Source organism: Cydia strobilella, chromosome 24 (assembly GCF_947568885.1).
Source record: "Cydia strobilella chromosome 24, ilCydStro3.1, whole genome shotgun sequence".
NCBI lineage: Eukaryota > Metazoa > Arthropoda > Insecta > Lepidoptera > Tortricidae > Cydia > Cydia strobilella.
In genome coordinates, this window is record NC_086064.1 from 1,578,081 (window position 1) to 1,603,700 (window position 25,620).

Below are 25,620 nucleotides of genomic sequence, written 5' to 3' on the forward strand. Positions count from 1 at the left end.
TTTGGGCACTTATTATAAGACTATTTACCAGCTGATGCAGGGCAATCCTCACTATCACATGATGCATCATTGACATTATTATTATTTTTGTCTAAGTGAACGGTCACAATATAATTTTTTTTTCTTAATTTGGTCTCCGTTACAACTTCAGCCCGAAGAATACATTCTGTGTTGCTTCTTTTTATTTCGACATAGCCTACATTATTTTCCACATATCCGTTCCTTGATGCCCTAAAACAATAAAAAATGAATGAAGTTAAGGTTTAAGGTCTATATGTAGACTAAACATTGCAGGTAAAATATAAATAACAAAATGTTTAATGTATGTATTTCACTGATACGTACAGGAGGGCCTTCGCTCCTCTAATTTCGGCGGCATTGCTGTGCTTATCACTGTTATGATAATAATTTAAAATCATAACTAGGTCCATGTGGGGCAAGTTTGTACAATCTGCTCGCATAAACTCGCTCATCCTTCTTGCAAAACTCAGTCCAGGGTCTGCGCAAGGGTCGGGTCGTCGTGAAGGCAAGAAAACGTCCAATATGCAGTGCCAAGTTGTCGAAAGTAGATTTAATCTTTGTCCAAATACTCGCAGATGTCGTGGGGAATCAGAAGTCCGTGGCTCGTGCTGAGGTCGTCGAAAATCTCAATGATAACCATATGATAACACTAAATCGCATCAGAATATGCTTTAGTTATTATTCTGAGATTTCTGAGGTTATTTTTCGGCAATGACAGCTAAGTGACACTGACAGTTGACTTGACATCGTTTTTTTTTCTATCTCATCAATTAAATCACGTGCACAGGCATTGCAGTGCCTGATCTGCTATTAAATTTCACAAACGTCATCTCGGTCACTTAAAAAAATATATTTAATAAATAATACGAAATAAAAATGAAAGAGCTGCATTTCCGTGATCGTTATGACGAATACTATCGGATAAAAATATAATTTGCCTATCTTCAAAAAACTTTACCTACCCAATTGCGTAGCTGTAGTGCTATATGACGCACATGCACGACACTGTGATGTACGACTGCGCTAACAATGATCTTTTACAGTATTTTGTTTTCATTAGTTCACGAGTATATTGTTAGGATTATTTTAGGTAAAATAAAATTAACAATTTTAATTGCATAGTTAGTTCGATTTGTAATAAAATTATTAAAAATAGCATGCCTTTTACTATCCACGCTGACCACGATCTTAGGATTGATTGTTAATGTATTTTTCATCACACTTGCACGAAAAAGATCATATTCCATGCAGGTGTACTATTCTAAAAGGATTTTTGTCGCAGAAGTTAGGGATTGTAAAAAGAACTAACTCCCTAGGGAGTTATAGCTTTTACACATAAAACATAGGACCCTAAAATTATAAGCTCCGTCATTGCCAAGATCACACAACGACCTCGTAAAACATATCGCCAACGCCGCCAACCAAATAGAGAGGTTCACAACTTGATCGCCAGCCCAGCGAACAGGTTGCATATCAAAACGGGTCGGTTAAACGTCAATAACTTATTTTTACCTTGAGTTTGTGTTTGTTCGAGCAGACGACACGTCTTGGCTTAATAAGCCGGACGTCAGGATTTTTTTGTTTAAAAAAAAGTTGACGCGAATTTAGGCGGGAAGTTTTAGGTTCTTTTTGAGAGAGATTTATTGGTGTAGTTGTTTTATGATTTTTTTAAAGGTTCTTTTTGAGATTGGTGTTATTGTTTTATGATTTTTTTAAAGATTATTCGTTGGAGTTTCGTGTGTAAAAATGTGTTTAAAGGTTTTGTTTTTGTTTGTGTTTGTTTTTTTAAGTTCAGTGTCGCCTCAGGGATCAGGATCAGGGACTGATGGAAAATGTAAGTTTTTATTTTATTTGAATCATAGGAAATTTTAAATCTTTTTCTTCTCTCGTGTCGAGGTTCCCCTAAACAGTGGATGCCCAGAAAGCAGCGGAAAAATTAATAATCAATAATTTGCGACGCTATGCGACGTAACGTAAGCGCCAGCCGCCATAAGGTACCTTTTGCCGTTAAATGTCACATATCTTTATTATTTCATATTTAGTGAATCTCGAATTCATTTCTCGAATCGCGCCGAAAGAATATTGGAATTGTTTTTGACTTCATAAACGAATATGTTATCCCATAGTTAAGTAATAAGATGTTATGTGGCAAAATAACGTGTCTATTATATTTTTAATATTGTGTAAGAAGATAGCTACCGCGAAATACACAAAATGTTATAACTTATGATTTGATTTTATTGGTGGTTTTCTAATATTTTGACACTGTGTACCTACTATAAGTATACGTGGTACTACAGTTTATGTGACGAAATTAGGTACCGTTTTGTATTTGATTTGCATTCTTGAAATTTCTCGGTAAATTACAGCGAGTAGAAGTTACATTTTTTAATTATTACTTTATCTACTTATGACTGACTTGTCGATAAAAGATTTATCGATGTTTCATTTACTCAAACACTCGTTTTTGCCACAAAAACTTCTGTGTCTAAATTTATTACAATTCCGGGGCGGATTAGATCCTGACCATTCTGTATAAAAAAATATTATTTAATCATGGATGTAAGTAAACATCTATGTATTTAATCTATTTTAGTGTCCGACCGAAACCGGATTTTATCCGAAATCGAAGGTTAGGTTTTGCTCAAGTATTGACATTGACCGAAAACAAACATGATTTTTACGTCGAAACCTGCCGAAACCTAAACCAAAACTTTGGTCGGACACTAATGAAAACAGGACAAGTGCGAGTCGGACACCCACCGAGGGTTCCGTACTTATTAGTATTTGTTATAGCGGCAACAGAAATACATCATCTGTGAAAATTTCAACTGTCTTGCTATCACGGTTCATGAGATACAGCCTGGTGACAGATAGACAGACAGACAGACAGACGGACAGTGGAGTCTTAGTAATAAGGTCCCGTTTTTATCCTTTGGGTACGGAACCCTAAAGACTATTAAGGCGAAGGCACTTTTGGCCAGACAAATACGCCCCCGCAAAGTCATCAGGAAAATCCAAATTAATCCATTAGCATTGCCGGATTAATTTGATTAACAGTAATGTTATTATTGTATGCTGTTAAATACTTCATTATTCTGATTTCCCTATACTCGCCCTCAACCAAAATGACGACTAGGGCAATAAAACTCTTAGCTCGCGTTATCAGTTTCCCATTGTATTGCACCAAAGATAGATATAACTCCGTAATAGATGGATAAAGTCTAAGGAATAAACGTGCCTCGAAAATCAAGAAAATTTGATTCTCGATCAGAGGGCGCTACTAGCTTTGGCCTACTGTCGTATAGATGGCGTTGACGGTTTCGTTTGTTATTTAACAATTTTAACGCATATCAGTGAAAGAACATGGGTCAAAATCATAAAAATAATTAATGCAAATAAAAAAAATCATTTATCCATATTAAAATACATTTTATCGTATTTTTATAAATCTTCATTTTTAGTTTTAAAGTGTGTCGACAGATGGCAGTGAATTTACTGGGGTTACAAAATTTACTATGACAGTACCGCTCTAGTATAAGTTACTCTATGGCATGGAGCGAGCGGAGACCATTAGTGCTGGTAGTAAACCCACATAAAGTAATGTCGATATTGTCGATAAGTTGAGTGAGTAAATAGGTACATTTCTTGTACATGAATTCCATAGGTATATAAATAAAATTCAATATACGCGGTTTTTCCTGTAACATGAGCAATAAATTAAACTGGAGGCTGTACGCCTCACTGACCAACATTTGTTCAGCAACTTTTTAATATTATGAAATTTATAGATTATGCCTATTCATACTAATTAATTATTATTTTCAATGTACCCTGCTATCTGTGTGTTTGACGTTGCTTGTCACCCTTTAAACATAACAAATTTTGCAATACATTGCGTCTTAGAATAAACTTTAAAGTGTAATGAAAATCAAAACACAAGTTATTTTTAAAATTTGCTGAACAAATGTTGGTCAGTTTGAGGAGTACAGCTTACAGCTTAATTTAATACTCCTGTTACAGGAAACACCCGGTATAAAATAAGTGACAGTCTAATTACTTACAGTTAAATGATAATAAAATATGTGATTTCTTAATTAACGATATTTTAACGGCCAGAACCGGTTAGGGTAGATACTTAGATAGACAAAAATGCAAGTTACACAATAGGGTACTTGACTACTAGTCAAATCAGTTTCTTTTTACAAACTGTCAAAACGATTTGTTACTATGGAATTTATGAAACACTAGCATGTGACGTCACAATCAAATTACCTACTCTTTATAGTTTAATACGGGTTTTAAAATTTGTGTCTAAAACTAACTGCTGTCTACGTTTCTCTATTAATCTTCTGGTGCTTTATTTCATGCATGGTGTAAAATAATTTATTTTAAAAACAGTCAAATACCCTATTGTTAAAAGTACCAAAGATTAATTTATTGTAGGTACCTACCTACATATAACGGAATTTTATATAATTTAGAATGTTATTGCTATTGGTTATTGTTTAACCTCTTCTTTTCTGTAATGAGGTGTGCAATAAAGAGTATTTGTATTGTATTGTATTCTTATTTTAGAAAAGTGTATTTCGTATATCTCTTTCTATTTGTGTTTATATTCGTATAGTTTTTATATCTTATTATGTATGTATAGGTAAAACTCCTTTATACGGTTACCTATTGTTTCCTCTTCACCCCGATGGTTATCTGGTAAAGAATGCATGTTGGCTTTAAGTCCACCCATTGTTACTTGTATCATTTGCAGCATGTGCTTCTGTGACTAAATATAGTTTGTCAAGGGACTGTCTCATTTCGGGCGTAGACGGAGAGAGTCATACTGTCTTTATCTTGCACTGGTGCTGGCGCCAAGAAGAAGGGGATGAGTGTAGTTTTTTTGTTTCCATTTACTGACAAGATTTGCTTGACCAACTATAGTTTCATTACCTACTTTTATTATAATACTTACGATTTAAAAAAACTGACGTTCATTAAACGCAAGGGCACCGCGGTTTTCTGACCAAAAAACACCTAATTATCATGACCTAGAAAAAGTTTAATGTCTATGCTTCCTATATATAGGTATGATTTAAAAACTAAAATTTACAACGCACAGGTAAACACATTGCATCATCAATGCAAAATACTTTATTCGCTATCTACATTTTTTGATTCACAAAAAATATACGATTCAAATGTTGGCATTATAATTAAGACACGCCTTGGTATTTATTAACCTAAAAAAAACGCTGACGTAAGTATCCGCGGGAAAACATTTTGGCTGTTTCTGGACATTGTTTGTAGGCCATTATGGCCAAGAATAAAAAATATTGTTGCCTTGTATAATATTTTGACGTGATCAATATTTATTGTGATTATTTTTAATAAAAGTAATCGCTTTCACCTAATCCTTCATTTTAGATTTCGTCAACTCTCAATAGTCCTGACACCTGGCGGGTGCTGCCTTTACTGCGTCCCATGACACGGGCAAGGGCAGCAACCGCTCGGCGTATCAAAAGGGCCTCTACTTGTTGGCTTCGGCTCCGCGCACACCTCTCAAATATCCAGAACACGTTGTTGCGTGATGGGAAAGACTATAATTTTTAGTCAGTAAATTTTAGGGCAATTTTTTTCGACGTAAAATAGGTGTGCCTTATGCTTATGATAAGGGCATTTGTAAAAAAGTGTACCATTTACTTTTTCTTAAAACCCCCACAAATAACATTGATTCGGATATTTCTTCGTGTAGCGAGCTGCAAAGGGCCTACCGCGAACCACGTTCGACGTGTTGCTCTGTCGCACTTGTAAATTCATACGTAAGTGTGACAGGGAGGCAAGGCAACACGTCGAACGTGGATCGCGGTAGGCCTTCCGAGAGTCTACCGCGAACCACGTTCGACGTGTTGCCTCTCTGTCGCACTTGTTAATTCGTGCGTAAGTGTGACAGGGAGGCAACACGTCGAACGCGGGTAGTGCAGTCGGGTTTACACGCGGGTATTCCCAGACTACTTGTAAGTTATTTACTCGCACTTTTTATATGTATGTAAAGTGCGAACGTAAGGTGCTAGTGCTAGCAGTATTTTAACTCCACCCGAAGTTTTCTTCTATTCTTCCTCCTCGCGTTATCCCGGCATTTTGCCACGGCTCATGGGAGCCTGGGGTCCGCTTGACAACTAATCTCAAGAATTGACGTAGGCACTATTAGTTTTTACGAAAACGACTGCCTGACCTTCCAACCCAGAAGGGAAGCTAGGCCTTATTGGGATTAGTCCGGATTCCTCACGATATTTTACTTCACCGAAAAGCAACTGGTAAATATCAAATGATATTTCGTACATAAGTTCCGAAAAACTCATTGGTACGAGCCGGGGTTAGAACCCGCGACCTCCGGATTGAAAGTCGCACTCGCACGCTCTTACCACTAGACCACCAGCGCTTTATTAAGGGCAAAGGGAGCGTGCATAAACTGTAGGGGGCAGCACAGGAGACGTCAGATTTTTGGCGCGAGGCGTAAATGTGTAGTTTATGCTTCCAAAGTAGCCCACAAGATGGCAGCACTTGCTTTAGTGTGAAGTGTCAATGTATATGTGATGTACATGTTTATGGTTCCGATTCAGGCCACAAGATGGCAAGCCCTTCAACGCGCACCGTCCCTATTTGTAAGGTAAGAAGTCAGTTTTGACAGTTGAACCTTATATTTATGACACTAAGGCTATCAGTAAAAACTAGTAAAAAGTTGTTCATAACTGTCAAAATTGACTTCTTAACACGACTATACATGCTCTTTCGTCGCTTTTAACTCTTGCGTTGGTACACATGCTCCACTTACAGAAGTTCGGAAGAGCAATAGGGAGCGTGCATGTACAGTAAAAGGGAAAAAGATCCATCCAGACAAACGGCTCAAAAATATGTGAACACGACTTCATTGTCTAAGAGCGTACACATATTTTTGAAACTTTGGGAATGTATATATATTTATGCCCTTGACTGTACCTACTGTGGGAGGCAGCACAGGAGCCGTCAGATTTTTGGCGCGAGGCGTAAATGTGAAGTGAAGTGTAAATGCAATCATTGTGTAAGGTCTTCTGCCCGTCCGGCAAGGTCGTCTGACTGTTGTGTCTTGTGTCGCTATACCAGTCCCACACAAAACGAAGTATACTTAATAATTTGCTATTAGTAGCTCATCCTGAAGTCATTGTACTGATTGTATTCATTGTGTAAGGTCTTCTGCCCGTTCGCAAGGTTTTTGTGTCGCTATACCAGTCTCACACAAAACGAAGTATACTTAATAATTTTAGTAGTTCATCCTGAAGTCATTGTACTGATTGTATTCATTGTGTAAGGTCTTCTGCTCGTTCGCAAGGTTTTTGTGTCGCTATACCAGTCCCACACAAAACGACATATACTTAATAATTTGCTATTAGTAGTTCATCCTGAAGTTACTGTACTGTCAAAACCTTTATTAACATAACTCTTATAAGACACATTTTAGGCGTCTCTAAACAACATTACAGACAGTTTAATTTAACTATACATTATTAACAAATTTCAATAACTTAAAAACTACTACATACATAACATACATTCAATTGCATCACTTAACACAAACTATTACTACACTACAAAAACATACATCAACTACTACAGTACAAAAAAAACAAATAACCAAACCAATTATAACTAATTTTTTTTATACTACGTCGGTGGCAAACAAGCATCGGTTTGCCGCTGTCTTTGTCACATTTCGCAAGAAAGAACGGGAAAGAACATACACGCCAAGTGTCAATTTTGATCAAATTTTGTCGGTTTTTATTTATTTTAAAAACGTTACCTTACAATATTGAAATTCTAAAGCTATGAAATTACTATTTATGTTAAGATTGTATTTTCTTCTTTTTTTGTTTCTAGTATCACATAATAAATAAACGAGTAAAGTAGGATTAAAAGTCAGAGTTAGAGGTTACTTTGGGAATTAATTGTATCGAGCGAAGTTTCATAATTTGTGTATCAGAAGCTATGTTGTTAAAGATAATATAGTCAAGAACTACATATATTTTTTCCACGTCTACGAATATCAACGCCTCGTAGAAAAACATGATCATATCATGAGATTTTTCGCCTTCTGGCTCAGGGAACCGCCTTAAGCAGTCTCCGTAGCCTATGTACGCCTGCAACTCCAGAGGATTTACATGCGCGTTGCCGACCCTAACACTCCTCTCCCTCGAGCTCTGGCAATCTTACTCACCCGCAGGAACACAACACTATTAGTAGGGTCTAGTGTTATTTGGCTGCGGTTTTCTGTAAGGTGGAGGTACCTCCCCAGTTGGGCTCTGCTCTAGATCTGGAATGACATCCGCTGTCCTGTGCCCTACCACACAAAGCGAGATGTCATTCACAGTGCCCATACCTCTCTTTTGGACGTAGTTTAAGAACGGTATGTCCGGGTACTGTTTTATATTGATAGTGTAAGGTCTTCTGCCAGTTGCAAGGTCGACGGACCGGGTTTTTTGTGTCGCTATACCAGTCCCACACATAACGAAGTATACTTAATAATTTTAGTAGTTCATCCTGAAGTCATTGTACTGTTTATATTGATTGTGTAAGGTCTTCTGCCAGTTGCAAGGTCGCCGGACCGGCTTTTTTGTGTCGCTAGACCAGTCCCACACGAATAAACGAAGTATAGGTACTTAATAATTTGCTATGTCCTTGACTGCACAGTACACTATAACCCGTTTAACACGAGCACGTTTAGTAAAGTCGCCATCAGATATATCGGACCGGCCAAGGTGCTCAAAAACATTTTAACATGCACTTTAATTTCTAATAGAGGCTTTGCTCAGATATTTGTGGACACCTCGGCCGCTCCGATATATCTGATGGCGACTGTACCTACAGTCGAGTTTATAAAAATGTATACATTTCTTCACCTTAATCCACTGCAAATTGTATACATATTTATGAACTCGACTGTATAGTGGAATTCAATTGAAATGGCAAATATTGTAAACAAACCAATTTACGGTAAATTTCTTCCTAATTTCGCACTTTTTGTGACAACCATGATTTTATTAATAGTTTCTATACTTTCTATACTTAAATCTTTTATTTACAGCAAACTAGTAAATTAGAAACTATTAGTAAATTACTAGCAGTAGATGTCCCCTGATATTTATTTATTATTGCCAAATAATAAATAAATATTAGGGGATATCTTACACAGATCAACTTAGCCCCAAACTAAACAAAGCTTGTACTATGGGTGCTAGGCGACGATATACATACTTATATACATAGAAAACACCCATGACTCAGGAACAAATATTTGAGTTCATCCAATTGAATGCCCTTACCGGGATTCGAACCCAGGACCATCGGCTTCACAGGCAGGGTCACTACCCACTAGGCCAGACCGGTCGTCAAATCGTATATGTGCAATATATGTTAATTATTAATATTTCAATGAAAACAAGCACCGTAAAACTTTTACGTTACTTACACCATAGAGTAACTTATACTAGAGCGGTACTTTCATAGTAAATTTTGTAACCCCAGTAAATTCACTGCCATCTGTCGACACACTTTTAAACTAAAAATAAATATTTATAAAAATACGATAAAATGTATTTAGAGTTTTGAATGATTCACGGTTAGTTTCACTAGACTTATATTGACCGGGATATAGACCGTGATTACCTTTTGTATTATTTGTGAGCTCCCGATATTGCGCGTCGGCTGCGCAAGAATGAGGGTAGACAGAGCGCTGTCTACACAACTTTGACACCCACCCGCTATCTTCAGTCACCCGTGAACATGATGCATGTAACTGCGTCGAAATATCGGGAGCTCACAAATAATACAAAAGGTAATCACGGTCTATATCCCGGTCAATATAAGTCTAGTGAAAATGTATTTAGATATGGATAAATGATTTTTTTTATTTGCATTAATTATTTTTATGATTTTGACCCATGTTCTTTCACTGATATGCGTTAAAATTGTTAAATAACAAACGAAACCGTCAACGCCATCTATACGACAGTTGGCCAAAGCTAGTAGCGCCCTCTGAACGAGAATCAAATTTTCTTGATTTTCAAGGCACGTTTTTTCCTTAGACTGTATCCATCTATTACGGAGTTATATCTATCTTTGCTTATACGCCAAATGCTAAAAAAATCTGTCATATGTTATTTGTTTACATTATTCGCAATTTCTATTGTACTTCACTTTATATGCACTTGAATCAATGTGTTAATTTGAAAGTCACATTGAGTTGTATAAATAAAATCATGAATCATATTGTAAAGTTCAACATGATTGCCGGGCCTTGGCCGCCGTTTACCCAACATGAGGAAAATGAGAACATTATATCTTCCTAATGCGTTTACTCAACTGTGACGTTACCAGTGGCGTAGCTAGGGGGGGGGGGGGGCAGAGGGGGCAAGTACGCGGGCGCCATCCAAGGGGGCTGCCAAAATGGGCAAAAGGCAGCAGCAGGGAAACTTTTGTCAGTCGTCAGGGGGCGCAAATTTGGTGACTGCCCCGGGCGCCATATCCTCTAGCTACGCCCCTGGACGTTACCACTATATCTTGACCTTCAGGTCATAGATATGGGGTGGTCTCTAAAGAGAGCGTATTAACATTGTTCGATCCGATATCGGATGTTGGATGATCTTTAGAGATAAAAAGCTGCTAGAAAATGCCCTAAAATGTGACCTAGTTTATTCCTATTCTCGATTCTCCATTTAAGTACCCAAATAAAATTAGCGTTACTTAGTTTTTTTAAGCATACCAAGTACTATTATTTATTCTGTGGTATAACTTAGTAACTTGCTTACACTCGGCCTAGAAGCCCTAGAATATCGTCTTATAAAAACCGGCCAAGTGCGAGTCGGACTCGCGCACGAAGGGTTCCGTACCATTACGGAAAAAAACAGCAAAAAAATCACGTTTGTTGTATGGGAGCCCCATTTAAATATTTATATTATTCTGTTTTTAGTATTCGTTGTTATCGCGGCAACAGAAATACATCATCTGTAAAAATTTCAACTGTCTAGCTTTCACGGTTCATGAGATACAGCCTGGTGACAGACAGACAGAGGGACAGACGGACGGACAGACGGACAGCGGAGTCTCAGTAATAGGGTCCCGTTTTTACCCTTTGGGTACGGAACCCTAAAAAAGTAGGTATCATATTTTCTGATGAGATGGGCGTAAACTGTAAATGTATAACTTCGATAGAAATAGTATAGTAGATTGTGTCACAAGAGAGCAAAATGACATATTTACGGCGTGGGCTTCACAACGTTATAAGTTTATAACATTTCTGCTTTTCAAAGATGATATGAGGAAAAACTATCAGTAAACACAAGAGGTAATCGACATACCAATATCCATCAAAGTCAAATTGACAAGATCATTAGATCATTACCTATAATTTGTATAATAACGTACCTAATAACATAATAAAATATTCCTTTGTATCTGCAATAATTTACGAGCAATTTTATAGTGCAGTTCTTTTTCAATTAGTTTTTTCAAGCGGGTTAACTGGGGACAGATGGGGTAACTATAGACAATATTTTTTGACTGAACAAATTTGGCTAGTTAAAAAATAGACCCAAGACTGTTAATTCCTGTCTTAAAGTTTGTAAAAAGTACACTGCTGTCAGCCATGACGTTCATATAATTGGGGAATATTTCCTGTCTAATGTTACCCCTCCTGTCCCTAGTTATTCCACTTGACGATTCACGTCTCTCCTGTGGACAATATAACTCTGAAAGACTGCTTTTGTGTAGGTAAGTATGTCCCACATACAACCCATTATAAAACGTTTGCTAGGAGATTATTTGTAGGCGTTTGATTTTATGTATGTACTTAACTGTTCCCGCTAAAGAATTTCAATATGAATCTTCCTAATATTTTCATCATCTTAGCTTATTTAAAAAAAAACTAGTGCCTGCCCGCGACTGTCTGCGTGGGATGATCATGATCTCCTCCCCTGGGCCTCAAACTATATCAAATTTCATCTCAAACGGTTCGGCTTAAACGTAAAGAAGTAACAGACAGATAGTTACTTTCGCATTTATAATATTAGTAGGGATATAGGTATAGTAAGGTTTTTTTGGAGCCTTACGTGTCCCACTGCTGGGAAAAGGTCTTCCCCAATTTCTCCACAGATCTCTGTCCAATGCTGTGTCTGGCCAGTCCTTCAAAAAGGAGTCAAGCTCATCCCGCCATCGCCAGCGGGGTCTGCCAAGTCCCCGATTTGAGTTTTCGGGCTCCCACTCTGTGGCGATTTTGCCCCACAATTCATTCGGCATTCGGCAGACGTGACCAGTCCAGTCCCATTTTAGCATGGCCGCCTTCCGAGCTACTTACATCAACGATTTGGGTTTTGGAGCGCAGCGTGGTGTTCCGGACTCGATCCACCAATTTGACACCTAATATGCTACGCTCCATGGCTCGTTGGCAAACCCCGGACTGAGCTTTTGTCAAAGACCAAGTCTATACCATAGGTTAGAACTGGGAGTATGCACATGTCCATGAGCTTCCGTTTGAGTGACATTGGAAGATTACCTTTCATCAGGTGTTTTATGGACCAATAGCTCCTCCAGGCGTTTTCAATCCGTCTTTCGACCTCTTTTTCCTGACGCGCCTGGAAGGAGATTAATTGGCCCAAATAATAGTTATTTGTTATACAAGGGTGCAAAGTTGTATTTTACCAGCGAGTGTTTCAACACACAAGAAGTAAAATACATTTGCACCCGTGTGTAACACAAAACTTTTCCCCTCACTATAGCGAGGAAAGTGCAACATCCACAGCTAACGCCTGTGGAGATCATCTTCATCACTGGAATCACTTATTTTTGTACGATATTATAACAGAAAACACTGGAAATTTTGATTTTTACGTAAGTCGGTGAGAAGTGTTTTTAAGTAAAAATTTTGTTGACAATGTTGACATTTCTGTTCTGACGTATGAAATGTCAACGATGCGTTTTGAAATTGCATCGACTCAACTTGTGCGTTCAGAATTATATTTAACATCATTATAAAAAAATCTAACGTTTCTTATGGAATCTTAAGGTTTATGACTTAAAATTATTAAATAAAGCTAAATTTGGTATTTTTTATTAGATTATCAAACCATTTATTTAATGATTATTAATATCGAACGAACCATTATTATGAGCATTTTACGTTTTGTTATCTGTCAAGCTACTTAAACACGCTCCATTCAAGGTCAAATTACTTTCCCCACTATTGGATAAAATGCGTTTTTCCCCGCTTGTTTTAAAGGATAAAAGACGGCTTTCCGAGCTAGTGAGGGGAAATAGTTATTTGTTATACAAGGGTGCAAAGTTGTATTTTACCCGCGAGTGTGGAATTGAAACACGAGTAAGCGAAAGGATTCTATAGTTGAACCACGAGCGAAGAGAGTAGTTCTAAAATAGAATCCTGAGCGTAGCGAGTGTTTTAACACACGAGAAGTAAAATACACTTGCACCCGTGTGTAACACAAAACTTTTCTCCTTACTATAGCGAGGCAAGTGCAACATCCACAGGCGTTAGTTACTGGAAGTTGTGTATTTTTACGTGTCGGAGTCGGTGAGAAATTTTTTGTTGACAATGTTGAGATTTTCGACGATGCGTTTTGAAATTGCATCGACTCAACTTGTGCGTTCAGAATTACATTCAACATCATTTAAGAAAACAAATGTTTCTTATCGAATTTAAGGTTTATGATTTAAAATCATTAATAAAGCTAAATTTGGTATTTTTTAATCAATTCTCAAACCATTTATTTAATGATAATTAATATCGAACGAACCATTATTATGAGCCTTTTACGTTTTGTTATCTGTCAAGCTACTTAAAAACGCTCCATCCAAGGTCAAATTACTTTCCCCACTAGTGGATAAAATGCGTTTTTCCCCGCTTGTTTTAAAGGATAAAAAACGGCTTTCCGAGCTAGTGAGGGGAAAATGTATACTCATAGTAAGGTTTATAGTTAATAAATTATACTTAGCTTTTTCAAAGTTTCCAAAGCATAGTAGGCCAAGGCTTATAAGTAGGCGTAATAAAAGTGTTGACAGTTAAATAATAACCGGCCGCCATTTTGAATTTTGTTATCAATCACAGCGTATTGGTGGGTTGCTTTTGACGTAGATTTATATGGGTTCATTGTTATAACTTGTAAATGAAAAGTTCAATGATAAACGTACAATTGTGTTTAGACATGTCGGAGTATGTAATTAGTTAAATAAATAATTGTTATTTATTTAATTAAGTATATAAGTACAATATTTGTGTCGTTCACAATTAAAAGGTACCACATTGTCGCTTACCACAAGGACGCTCTGACAGGTTATTCGTATAGAGATGCAAGCAAATTTCACCCTTATGGTAAGCGACAATGTGGTACCTTTTACTTAAGAACGACACATTTAAAACTCGCGTTTTGAACACATATTAAATCACATTAATTAATGATAACATGTTAGTTGTAAATGCTTGCCTTAGCCTTAGAGTATTTTCACATTGTCCTATCCGATATCGGATGTCGGAAGGAAGTATAGATAAAATTTTCTCTACCTACTGAGCTCGTTCACTTACCTGTACTAACAATGGCATTCTGTTAAACAAAAGCCATTATTTCTTTTGTGTGCGCGCGTGGCCTTTGTGCAATGGCCACGCGCTCTGGCACAATGGTCACGCGCGCACACAAAAGAAATAATGGCTTTTGTTTAACAGAATGCCATTGTACAGGTAAGTGAACGAGCTCAGTAGAGAAAATTTTATCTATAAAATGTAAGATATATGTTTCGCTGTATTTATTTATGCATTTAATAAATTATTATTACTAAAAATGATAAATAAAAATAACGCAAAAAGGCAGACTTAATGCCAATGGCACTCTCCTGCAGCTGTTTTTGTCTTAGCCGCCTTCCGACATCCAAAATCGGAAAGGCGCTTCCGATAAATTTAGCCATCGGAGCCCCCCGTCAGCTGTCGGACCGATAATATAATAAGCTTAAGGTATTAGCACAGAATAAGTAATAGTATTATCATACAGAACGGCCACGCACCGCCCCGCCCCGACTCGAATTACTTCGCCCCGCGACAGAAATCTGGCGGATTTCTGGCGTACTCTCAGTACTGTTTTTAAGCAACTTACACTATGACGCATGACGCGTGTACAGACGTGCCGTTCACACATAGAAACGCAAGTGATTTTTTATGTATACATACGCTATAGTGCGTCCGCCCAGTGGTATAAGCCCATAGACATAGTATATACAAGTAGTTATAGACATGAAACCGAGCGACCAGGGGTAAGAGAAAGACATATTCATGTGTTGACAGTTTCATGTATGGCAGCATAATCCTTTTTCACTCTTATAAATTTCGGTATTTCGCCATCGCCTCCTTGCTATGATGCCATAACCCGACCATGAAAAAATGCCCGGTCGGTGATAAAGACAAAGCATGGCATTATTTTATCTTTCCTCTTATAGGAATCGCAATAAGACTATCTTTCTCTATCAAAGAGTGTCAGGCCCTTGTATAAGCCTGTTTTTATCAAGGTTTAATTTGTTTGCCTTTAAATTTCTGAGAACGTTTCCCTTAGTTTGTCAAGTTAAACCTCCTTGGTGCAATGCTAATTTTATCACTGTTTTATTTCCAGTAAGGCTCTGCGTGGTAGAGGGCCGAGGCTCTTATAAGCGCGCGAGCAAGTACTGTCCCGTGCTCGACCAATCAGACTCGGGAGTCGAATGCGTCATCGGCCAGGACAGGTTAGTTAGTACATAAAATTGCATAAACATACATATAATCACGCCTATTTCCCGGAGGGGTAGGCAGAGACCACGAATTTCCACTTGCTACGATCCAGACATACCTCTTTCGCTTTCACTTTCATAACATTCCTTATACACGCTCGCCGGTTTAGGGTGCTCTTTACCTGGCCTTTCTTCAGGATTTCCCCGATCTGATCAGAGAAAGTCCTTCCAACTCCCGTTTCTACCTCTCCCTTATACACTCTTTGTTAGCCTTCTTTCACTCATTCTTTCCATGTGTCCAAACCATCTCAACATACCTTTCTCAATTTTTGTCCACACTTTTCCCTTATCACACTGTTCCTAATTCTATCTTGTAATCACACACCACACACACTTCTCAACGCTCTCATTTCCACTGCATTCACTTGGCTCTGATGCCTGCATTGCATTTCTGAAAACCAAAAAAAAATTTGTAACCTTCGAATACGAGAGTTTTCCGAAACTTACTATGTAGGTAGGTAGGTGTACAGTCGCCATCAGATATATCTGAGCGGTCAAGGTGCTCACAAATATATGAACACGCCTCTATTGTCAAGGCGTTAGAGCGCGTTATTTTGACATGTAACACATGTGACATTGACATGTGACATGTTATTTATTACCAATAAAATATATGAATATGAATATGAATATATCTGATGGCGACTGTACGAAACATGATTTGACATTGACTAGCTCGTACCAATGAGTTTTTCGGAACTTATGTACGAAGTATCAATTCAATCATTTGTTATTTACCAGTCGCTTTTCGGTGAAGGAAAACATCGTGAGGAAACCGGACTAATCCCAGTAAAGGCCTAGTTTTGGAAGGTCAAATGGCAGTCACTTTGGTAAAAACTGGTGCCTACCTACACTAATTCTTAGGATAGGTTGACAAGAAGACCCCAGGTTGCCATGAGCCGTGGCAAAGCCGGGATTTTGGATTTCTTGTAAATAATGTTCAAAAATCGTGAAATGTTTCAAAATATTTAGATCAGTACGGTTTCACTAACTATTATATTATTATTAGTCGCTTTTGGCGACGTTTCGGATTCTTCGGGAATCCTTCCTCAGGCACGAGTGTCCGCGGCGGTTGTACGTCGTGCACTGAAGTATTCCCGAAGAATCCGAAACATGACGCGAAATGCGACTAAAAATATTAGTGAGTGAAACCGTACTGATCTAAATAATGAACAATTTATCAATAGAAGACGAGTGTGCTAGTAAAAACATCTTTAAATCAAAAATTAAGAAGTTGCTATTGGGTACAACGCATGACTAAATATATAAGATAGGTAAATATTGTATATAAATAAATATCCTTTATTGCACCAAAATCATACATTTTACATACATGTAAAACTACAAATAAATTCTTAAAGAATAACAACAACATATATACCTACAACGGCTACAACTTACACTTTGTTAATGTAATATAAAAGTATTAACCTTAGTAATATAAGTTAATCATTAAATTTAGATTAAGGTACTAACATTGAAAATGAGTGCACCATTTCGCCGTTAAACGCAAGTTTGGCGAAACTTTTATAAGTTTAAAATGTGTTATACTTTTTTGAAAAAAAAAAAAAAAAAAAAAAATATTTTGAAATATGTCTCACGATAGATTTCGATAGTGAAATGTCGTTGCAGATTGGACTGCCTCCGTCGCATGAGCAAAGGTGTGGTTGACTTTGGAGTGTTTAGCCCTGAGGACCTCATCGCCACACAATGGGCCAACATCAATGTGCTAGTGACAGATGAAATCAGGTTGAGGCCGCGTGAGTATCTCATCATCATCATCATTTTATCGTAAAGCTAATTTACATGTCAGTCTGGAACTCTGGATACAAATTAAAAAAATACTAAATATAAAAAATCCTTACATATTTAGTTAGCATAATCATGGCATAATCCCATTAAATATCAATTATAATTTATACATCTATAAAACCAAACAGATGCAACATTAAAAAATCAAATCATCATCATCGTCATCATGTTAGCCGATAGACGTCCACTGCTGGACATAGGCCTCCCCCAAGGCTCGCCACTCCGACCGATCCTGTGCCGCTCGCAACCACCGAATTCCCGCGACCTCGCGAAAAAATCAAATATATAGATCTAATATTTTACTATTCCTTGCTCATTATGAATTCGTCATAATTGTATAACGGGCGCTCAATAAGCCACTTTAGGCAGTGCTTAAAGCTGCTTACGCTTGGGGCCTCAGTAATATTTTTTGGTAGATGGTTATATGCCGTGGGGCCTGTCACATGAGTCAGTTTCGAGGACTTGGCTAGCCTACGGCTGATAGCAACGAGTTTATGTGAATTTCGAGTATTGCGCCTATGTACCATCTTCAGCTTATTCTTGCGAATGGGCTATTTTGTATTTTATATATGTGACGTTTTGCGATAAGGGTAATTATGAGTATCAAATAGGTAGTAACACTCCCACCGTAGCGTAGGTACTCCCATCATAAGGGCCGGTTAGGCACTTCAACCCCTTTGGTGCTGCGGGTGTCCATGGTCCAACGTAGCAGTGGAGACGAATCGGCAGTGCGACGTGGCAGGCGAACCGCCCCATCAGGCGATTTAATCTGCTCGATTGCCTGCCATATCATAAAAAAACTACCTTCGTTATCAAAAAAATAAGTACCTATGTGTTCAGATATATTTGTTCACTTTGGCCGTCATTGTTGGCTTGATGCTGACTGAACAGGGTTTGCTTAAGCATCATAATATTATGAAGCTTAACATAGATGGCGCTGCAATAGTTTAACAAAAACTTGTCTTTTAGATATATCAAATCCTAAGAAACATCAACAACATGACATACTACATTTGGTTTGGTTCCAACTGTTCCAAGACAGTTGAAACCGTTTATAATCAGTGTTTTTAATCTCATTACAAAAACAAACATTCTTCTACATACACTTTCAGGCAAATTCGCGAGCAGCATAGTAGCGGTTATCCATAAAAGTCTACTGCCAGGACTAGACACAGTGTCTTCTGTGCACTCCATCCTGAAAGGGTCCAGAATGTGCCACATAGGACTGGGAGCTGACGAGCGACGGCCGCTGAGCGAGACCCTCACTGAGGTACGTTAGAACTTAGAATCATCGACAGAATCTAAAAAATGATAAAAATAAAATATATTTAATTATTTCCACTTCCTCCGTAATATTGTGGGTTAAATTATGGCATAGAAAGAAGTCATAGAAAAGGGGGTCATGGACCTGAACCCCAGAATACCTACTACTAAATGGGATGGCATCTTCTGCTCTACTATTTAGGGCGTCTCGGAGCGGGTTAGCGAAAAATAGTATGAGCAACGCTAACTGGCGCGTACGTGTGCGACGGATTTTACCTACCCGCGTGCGTCGCCCGCTACGTGCACCTGCGCTAGCTAGCGTACGCCCTTCCGAAAATATACCAATTAAGAGTGCCTCTAAGGATATCTGAATTTCAGAGACTTCCATTAGTGTCTTTTAGCTCTACTGCTAATAAAAGGAAGCCAATTTAACATTAAATCATTTTACGGTTTAGACTCACTTGTTTTAGTCACTCGCGCAACAATAAAACAAAATGAAAAAAAAAATGATTTAATGAAATGAAATGTAAAATGATTTAATGTTAGTATGTCTCACAACAGTTTAAATTCGAGGAAGCCTATTTATTAGCCTTATAACTGGTGGTCTATAAGTTCTATAACTTGGCTTGTAAAATTTACAGTGTCAAAGAATAACTTGGCTTCACCGCATTGTCAGAAAAACTAAAAAAGTTATGTTCTTGAGCGACATTCTAGTAGTGATCCATTTGTTTCACCCTATCAATATCAACCCTACTATTTAATTAATTGAACCGCCACTCAACCCAAATGATTGATGATTCAAATGAAATTTGGTATGAATATAGTCGAAGTCTGGGAAAAGGACACAAAATAGTTTTATTTAATAAGTAGGCTAAAAGTAGGCTAAAATTTACTATGCAAGTACTTATTTTATGCGTATGCTGATTTTATTTTATGCGTTATCTTCGTATGAAGATGTGTACGAAAAAGGTCTATAATTATGGTTTATCTATTCCAGTACTTGGAGTCACTGGTGACGAGGAAGTCATGCAACAGCGACCTGTCAGTGGCCGAGAACCGTATCAAGGGCATGGCGGATATGTTCGGCAATTCCTGCCGTGCTGGACCTTGGGTGCTAGACGCTAAGAGAGATGCGGAACTCAGTAAGTAGTTTATAATATATTTCCACTAATATTTAGGTACAATCAATTTATAAAACAACGTAGAATTAAGTAAAACAAGGTTGACAAAATCAAATCCGCAACGTAGTCTTCGTCAGGTCATAATATAATTTTGGCAGGAATGATGTGCATTCCTCATGGCTTTCATGGTCAGTTAGATCAGAGAGTCATGGAGCTTTTTGATCAGAATAGGCGCAGTCTTTGCTGATAAGGAAGCCTTAATTTGAAAACGATTTAACTCAAGTTCTTTCCATTTTTCCGAAATATTTGAAATGAATCAAATCTCCCGGGCTCTCCATTTATGTAGCCAAAATATATTATTTGTTTTTTTTTAGGTAAAACTCTATTGTAATAGCTATCAGGTAACTATCGATCAGAGCCTTGAATTTTCTGTATTGTTTTCTTCTTATTCATTGTTATTCTTTAATTATTGCAGAAGCTAAATTCCCCTCCCTCTGCGCGTCATGCGACCGGCCGAGAAAGTGCGACCGCCATGACCGCTACTGGGGCCCGAGCGGAGCCCTATCCTGTCTCATCGAGGGTGCGGGCAACTTTACGTGGGCTGAGGCGGACTTTGTGGCAGGATATTTTGGTGTAAGTACTTTGATTTTGAGTTTTGAACTTGAATGTCTATTGTCTACCTATAGGTTCGAGAATTTTCAGCTGAGTAAAAGTGGATTTTTAAGTACCTATAGGTATAAGTTAGATTAGATCTTTTCATTACCTTACCCCGCTGATTATGTGAGCAGCTTCCGTGACTGGATAGATATTTTCTTTGGTGATGAGTTTGGTGTAAGAAACGTATTAAAACTCAGAAAATATAGATTAGGAAAGCTTATTATTTACTACTATACTATATTTAGTGTGGAGTGCGGATAGATTTTGTTAAGTTTGTAAGAAGGTGTAAGATATCCGGGCCTTAGGAAAGCCTGTTGTGCTTTTATCTATTCTGTTCGAGTGTATTTAATTTGTACACATTTCGTTACAGAGTAGAACCGGGTTTGCGAACCCCGGGGACTTCGCGTACCTGTGCCGCGACGGCTCCTGGCAGGAAATCCACGAACACGATGAGCCGTGCGTGTGGCTGCGAAGGCCGTGGGCACTACTCGTCGCTAAAACGTATGTAGTACATAAGTACATAAAAGTAGGGATTCCCTGGTTCAGTCCCATGACACCCTCCACACTTTTCTTCCACGAACACGAGAAGCCCCAGTAGTAGGGGTCCTTGGGTTCCGTCCCATGATCCCAATCTTTCTTACCTGTGCCGCGATGGGTCCTGACATCCACGAAACGAAGAGCCATGTGTGTGGCTGCGGAGATCTTGGCCGCTTCTTGTAGCTAAAACGTTTGCAAGCCTAATTAATTGTTTCTATGATAATATATAAACTTTACCTACATTAGTACATTTTACAACTAGTGTGAAAAGACATTTCACACGTGTTGTAAACGACGTTTTTTAATACAACTGCGAAAAAATAATAAATTAATATATCATTAGTAGAATTATACCACCAAACCAAACCAAAACCAAAAGTACCGATACAGCTCGCGATACTTGAGCTGCCGCAGCCCGCGATACCTTCATACTCGTGCGCGCCCCGGCCGCGGCCGCCGCGGGCCCGGCGCGGGTTGCTCAACGACACCTCCTCATAACTCATGAGGCCCTGGTACCTGCTCAAGCTAAATTACATTTTAACTTCGTTTCGAAAGTATAGTTTGGAACTAAAAAGTAAAAAGCACTAGTTCGAGAAATTGAGCTTCTCGCACGCTACGCAGCCACAAAAAGTACCACTTTTTGAGCAACTGTATTAAAAACAATATTTTAGTTTATAATTATCACCTTACAGGAAAGCAGCGGAAGAAGTGAGTCGTCTCGCAGCCAACCTCACCAGCGCTGGTGTGGTGGTGGGCGGTGGTTGGCGCGGCGCGCTCACAGCTTTACTTGAGGCTAACGGCGCGCTGCCGGCGCCGCTGCGGCCGCCCAGCACGCCGCTTGACTACCTGGCGGGTGCTGGAGGGTTTAGAGAGGCTTATAGCCAGGCCGGATGTACTCCATCACGGTAAGAACTTCCATCCCCCTTACAATTTAACACGCCTTAAGGCAATTGCAATTGCAACAAACCGAAACTCGGGACTTGTAATGTTTTTCCGCTACCACATTTATAGAACTTTGTGTGACAAAACGAAAAGAAAATATGTATCGGGATGACAGATGCTACGAAAGGTCACGTGACTATTTCCATTTTTTTTACTAGCCTATTATGGTGTCCCACTGCTGGTGCCTCTCCCCTAGTCTTCAATAACCCCCGATTTAGTGCCTCTTGCGGCCAGTTGTTGAGAAAGGTGTCTAGGTCGTCCTTCTTCCATACATTATTAAAATTTTGGTTTGGTTTTTGGTTTTATATCAACGTTTGCCATTACACCATAGTCGTAATGTAATAGTAACATGTGTAACCGAATATTATCGAATTTTTCAGCCATATAGTAATGTGCACCACATCAATCCTCGAGCAGAATAAATGCGAATGGCTGAGCGAAGCAGCTTCCGTATACGGAGTAGAGCCTGCAGTCCAGTGCTCCAGGAAAGGTGACCGAGCTGCTTGTATGGCAGCTGTCAAAAATGGAACCTGTGATGTCACGGTGGCTAGTGGGGACTGGCTGGTTAGAGCAGAGAGGTGAGTCCTGGTGACAGCTATCTTTGTTTAAATATCGCACTTAACAAGGTGGCTTGTCATACGTCATGATAGAAGAAACTGACTAGGACTGGGTAAAGAGTAAGAGGTATCATGAGAGCTGGGGATATTTGCCAAATTTTCTTATATAATAAGAAATGAGATAACATTTTTTGACGGATATTTAGCGAATGGAAGATTGGATTGGAATGAGTAAGAATGACATTCAATTGCTAGTTTTCATCATCATATCAGCCCATATCAGAGTTAAAGTAAAGACGTTTTGTCACTGTGAGCCTAAATTATCTCTAGTTGTCACTACGTTATGACATTTTTTTTAGTCACAGAAGATAATCGATTGTGTTCAAAACTAAATTGCTTTATGCTTTATTACAGAGATATGTCCCTCATACCGATCCTCCACGAAACGACCCCCATCATCAACCAAACCACAACAGTCGTGGCCTACGTCCGAGAGGACGCGAATATATTCAAGATGGCCGACTTGAAGGGAACGCGCGCAGCTTTCCCGCGTTTCGACGGTTTGACTTGGCATTCTGTGCTACGCTACCTTGTGAATATAGAAAAAAATACTTGTAAAGATATCTTGAACGGATTCTTTAAAAGTATTTGTGCGCCAGGTGTAGATGAATATGTAACTGATAGTAAGAGGTGGATAGAGGGGTGTGTTGTGGAGGGCGGGAAAGTGGTGGAGGGAGAGTGGGGGGCGCTGAGGTCGCTTGTGGAAGGGAAAAGTGACGTCGCGTTTTTAAGCATGGCTACGTATAACCAATATGTTGGTAAGTTATGTTAATTATGTTTTTATTATATAAGTAGTTCTTATAACAACATGTAAACCGCGTCTTATTCTTTTTGTTGCATATCTCAACTTAAGATAAATTATCGAATTTATAAAAAAAGGCGTACTTGGTGAATTATTATGTACATCTCGAATAAAAGAAAAACAAATCGAATTAATGTGTCTATTTTACCGAAATGTATTGTATTTGCCTGTTTGTTTTCCAAAGGTTTATAAATAAATAATCCATTCCAATGTGATGAAGACAGATGTAATTCAAATACTGCCACCAAAATTAGTTTTTGATTCTTAAGAAAATTATTCTACTCAAGTACCCAGCCGAGGAATCTTTTAGGCACTCTTTAACCTAACCCAATTTTCACTTTTTCAGCCAAACAAATCCCTGAACCGTGGGTCAAAGATGTCAAAATCAAGCCCATTTGCGCCGAAGACAACGAAAAATACTGCTTCATCTCCTGGTCCAACATTGGCCATGTTTTCGCCAAAAACACCACAGCAATGCGCCGCCAAGAAATTATCAACGTAATGACGAAATTAGACCAATTGTTTGGCAAACATAATCCGAACCAAGCATCAGCAGTCATGTTTTCTCTCTACGGACCTTATAATCATCAGAATAATATCTTATTCCATGACAACACTAAAGCTTTGTCGACGAGCGACGTTTTACGAACGCATCCGTTCGATAAAGTGCCTCTGAATTTTGAACGCAGCTTAAAGGACATTGACAGCTGTCATATGTCAGATTTGACAGGTGGCGCGGGTAGTGTTGTGCCGAAGATAGTGTTGATTGCGTCGATGGTTAGTGTGTTTTTTGTATGAACTGAATGAGTGTGAAATTGTGTTTAGATTTAAGATAGAAATGTTTGACGATAAAGTAGTGGAATATACAAATATAGTGATGCCGATTATAGTGAAAATAACTTTTTTTTACTGTATTATGTTGCCAGCGTAGTTGCCATATTGCAACAAAATGTTAGTCAGATAAGACATTGACGACAAAGTTATTCAAATATTTTAGAGGACGTATTAAATCATGTACTGGAAATAAAATAAAATAATTGTGATATTAACTTAGTTTTTTTTTTATTAACTAAACCGACCACTTCTCTCCTTATGCGAAACGTTATGTATATATAAATTATACACACATTTTAAAACAAAAGTCACCACGCCTGTGGATAATTAGCTTGTGTGTATACATATAGGGAAGTAAATACAAATTTTATTACACAAAAAGGGGTTCTCTTTAAGCGAATAAAGGATTTATCAGGAGATTTGCTTTTATACTCTTTCTATAGCCCTTGAAGTACGCTCACGCTGATTTGTGCATGCGAAAGAAGTGAAAGTCGTGCATGCGTGCCAATCGTCAAGGCCGTATCAAAACCAGTTTTGAACCATTACAAATTGTTAAGTCAGAATTGGTCAGAATCAAAACTTTACATATGTTCCGGAAAGACAAACCTGACCAAAGTAAAACAAAATTGGAAATCAAATAAAAAGCTTATGGTATTTAGTTAGTATACCTAATCAACATACGTTATTTACGTAGTTGGTACACGTGAAGTTAATTAAATACATTTTTATAAGATAACGTTTGCAATGCCAAGAGTAATAAAAAAAAGTCATTTAAAACGGAATTTTTTTTCATTGTTAATTTTTTTTATACCTGCTAAAGTAATAAATCAAGCCGATATTATAGATACTACACAATTACTGGCAATTTTTCTATACATGCTATACTTAAATTAGCAGGGTTTTTTTCAACTGCAACAATTATTCTCTCTGTGTTTTATTTACATTTCGCTTAAGTTTGCAAGATAATTTATGTAAATATATTTTCTAATATTATAGGACTATTTTACACAATGCGACACTAGGGTCCCACAGGTACTATATAAATACTTATATACATAGAAAATATCCATAACACAGGAACAAATGTTTGTGATAAACACACAAATAAATGTCCTTACCAGGATTCGAACCCGGGACCTGATTCTTGAACAAGGCTAAGAGGCCGTCAATATGT

General features: G+C 38.1%; 1 protein-coding gene across 1 annotated transcript; it reads left to right on the forward strand.

Moving 5' to 3' along the window:
• Positions 1-1,497: 1,497 nt before the first annotated feature.
• On the forward strand, positions 1,498-24,531 carry LOC134752119 (transferrin). The gene is made up of 11 exons (XM_063687692.1): positions 1,498-1,855; positions 15,708-15,816; positions 17,494-17,621; positions 18,786-18,943; positions 19,934-20,078; positions 20,533-20,690; positions 21,085-21,215; positions 21,944-22,156; positions 22,574-22,771; positions 23,165-23,568; positions 23,959-24,531. The coding sequence occupies exons 1-11, from the start codon at positions 1,768-1,770 to the stop codon at positions 24,408-24,410; spliced, it is 2,184 nt and encodes a 727-aa protein (XP_063543762.1). The 5' UTR covers positions 1,498-1,767; the 3' UTR covers positions 24,411-24,531.
• The last annotated feature ends 1,089 nt before the right edge of the window (positions 24,532-25,620 follow it).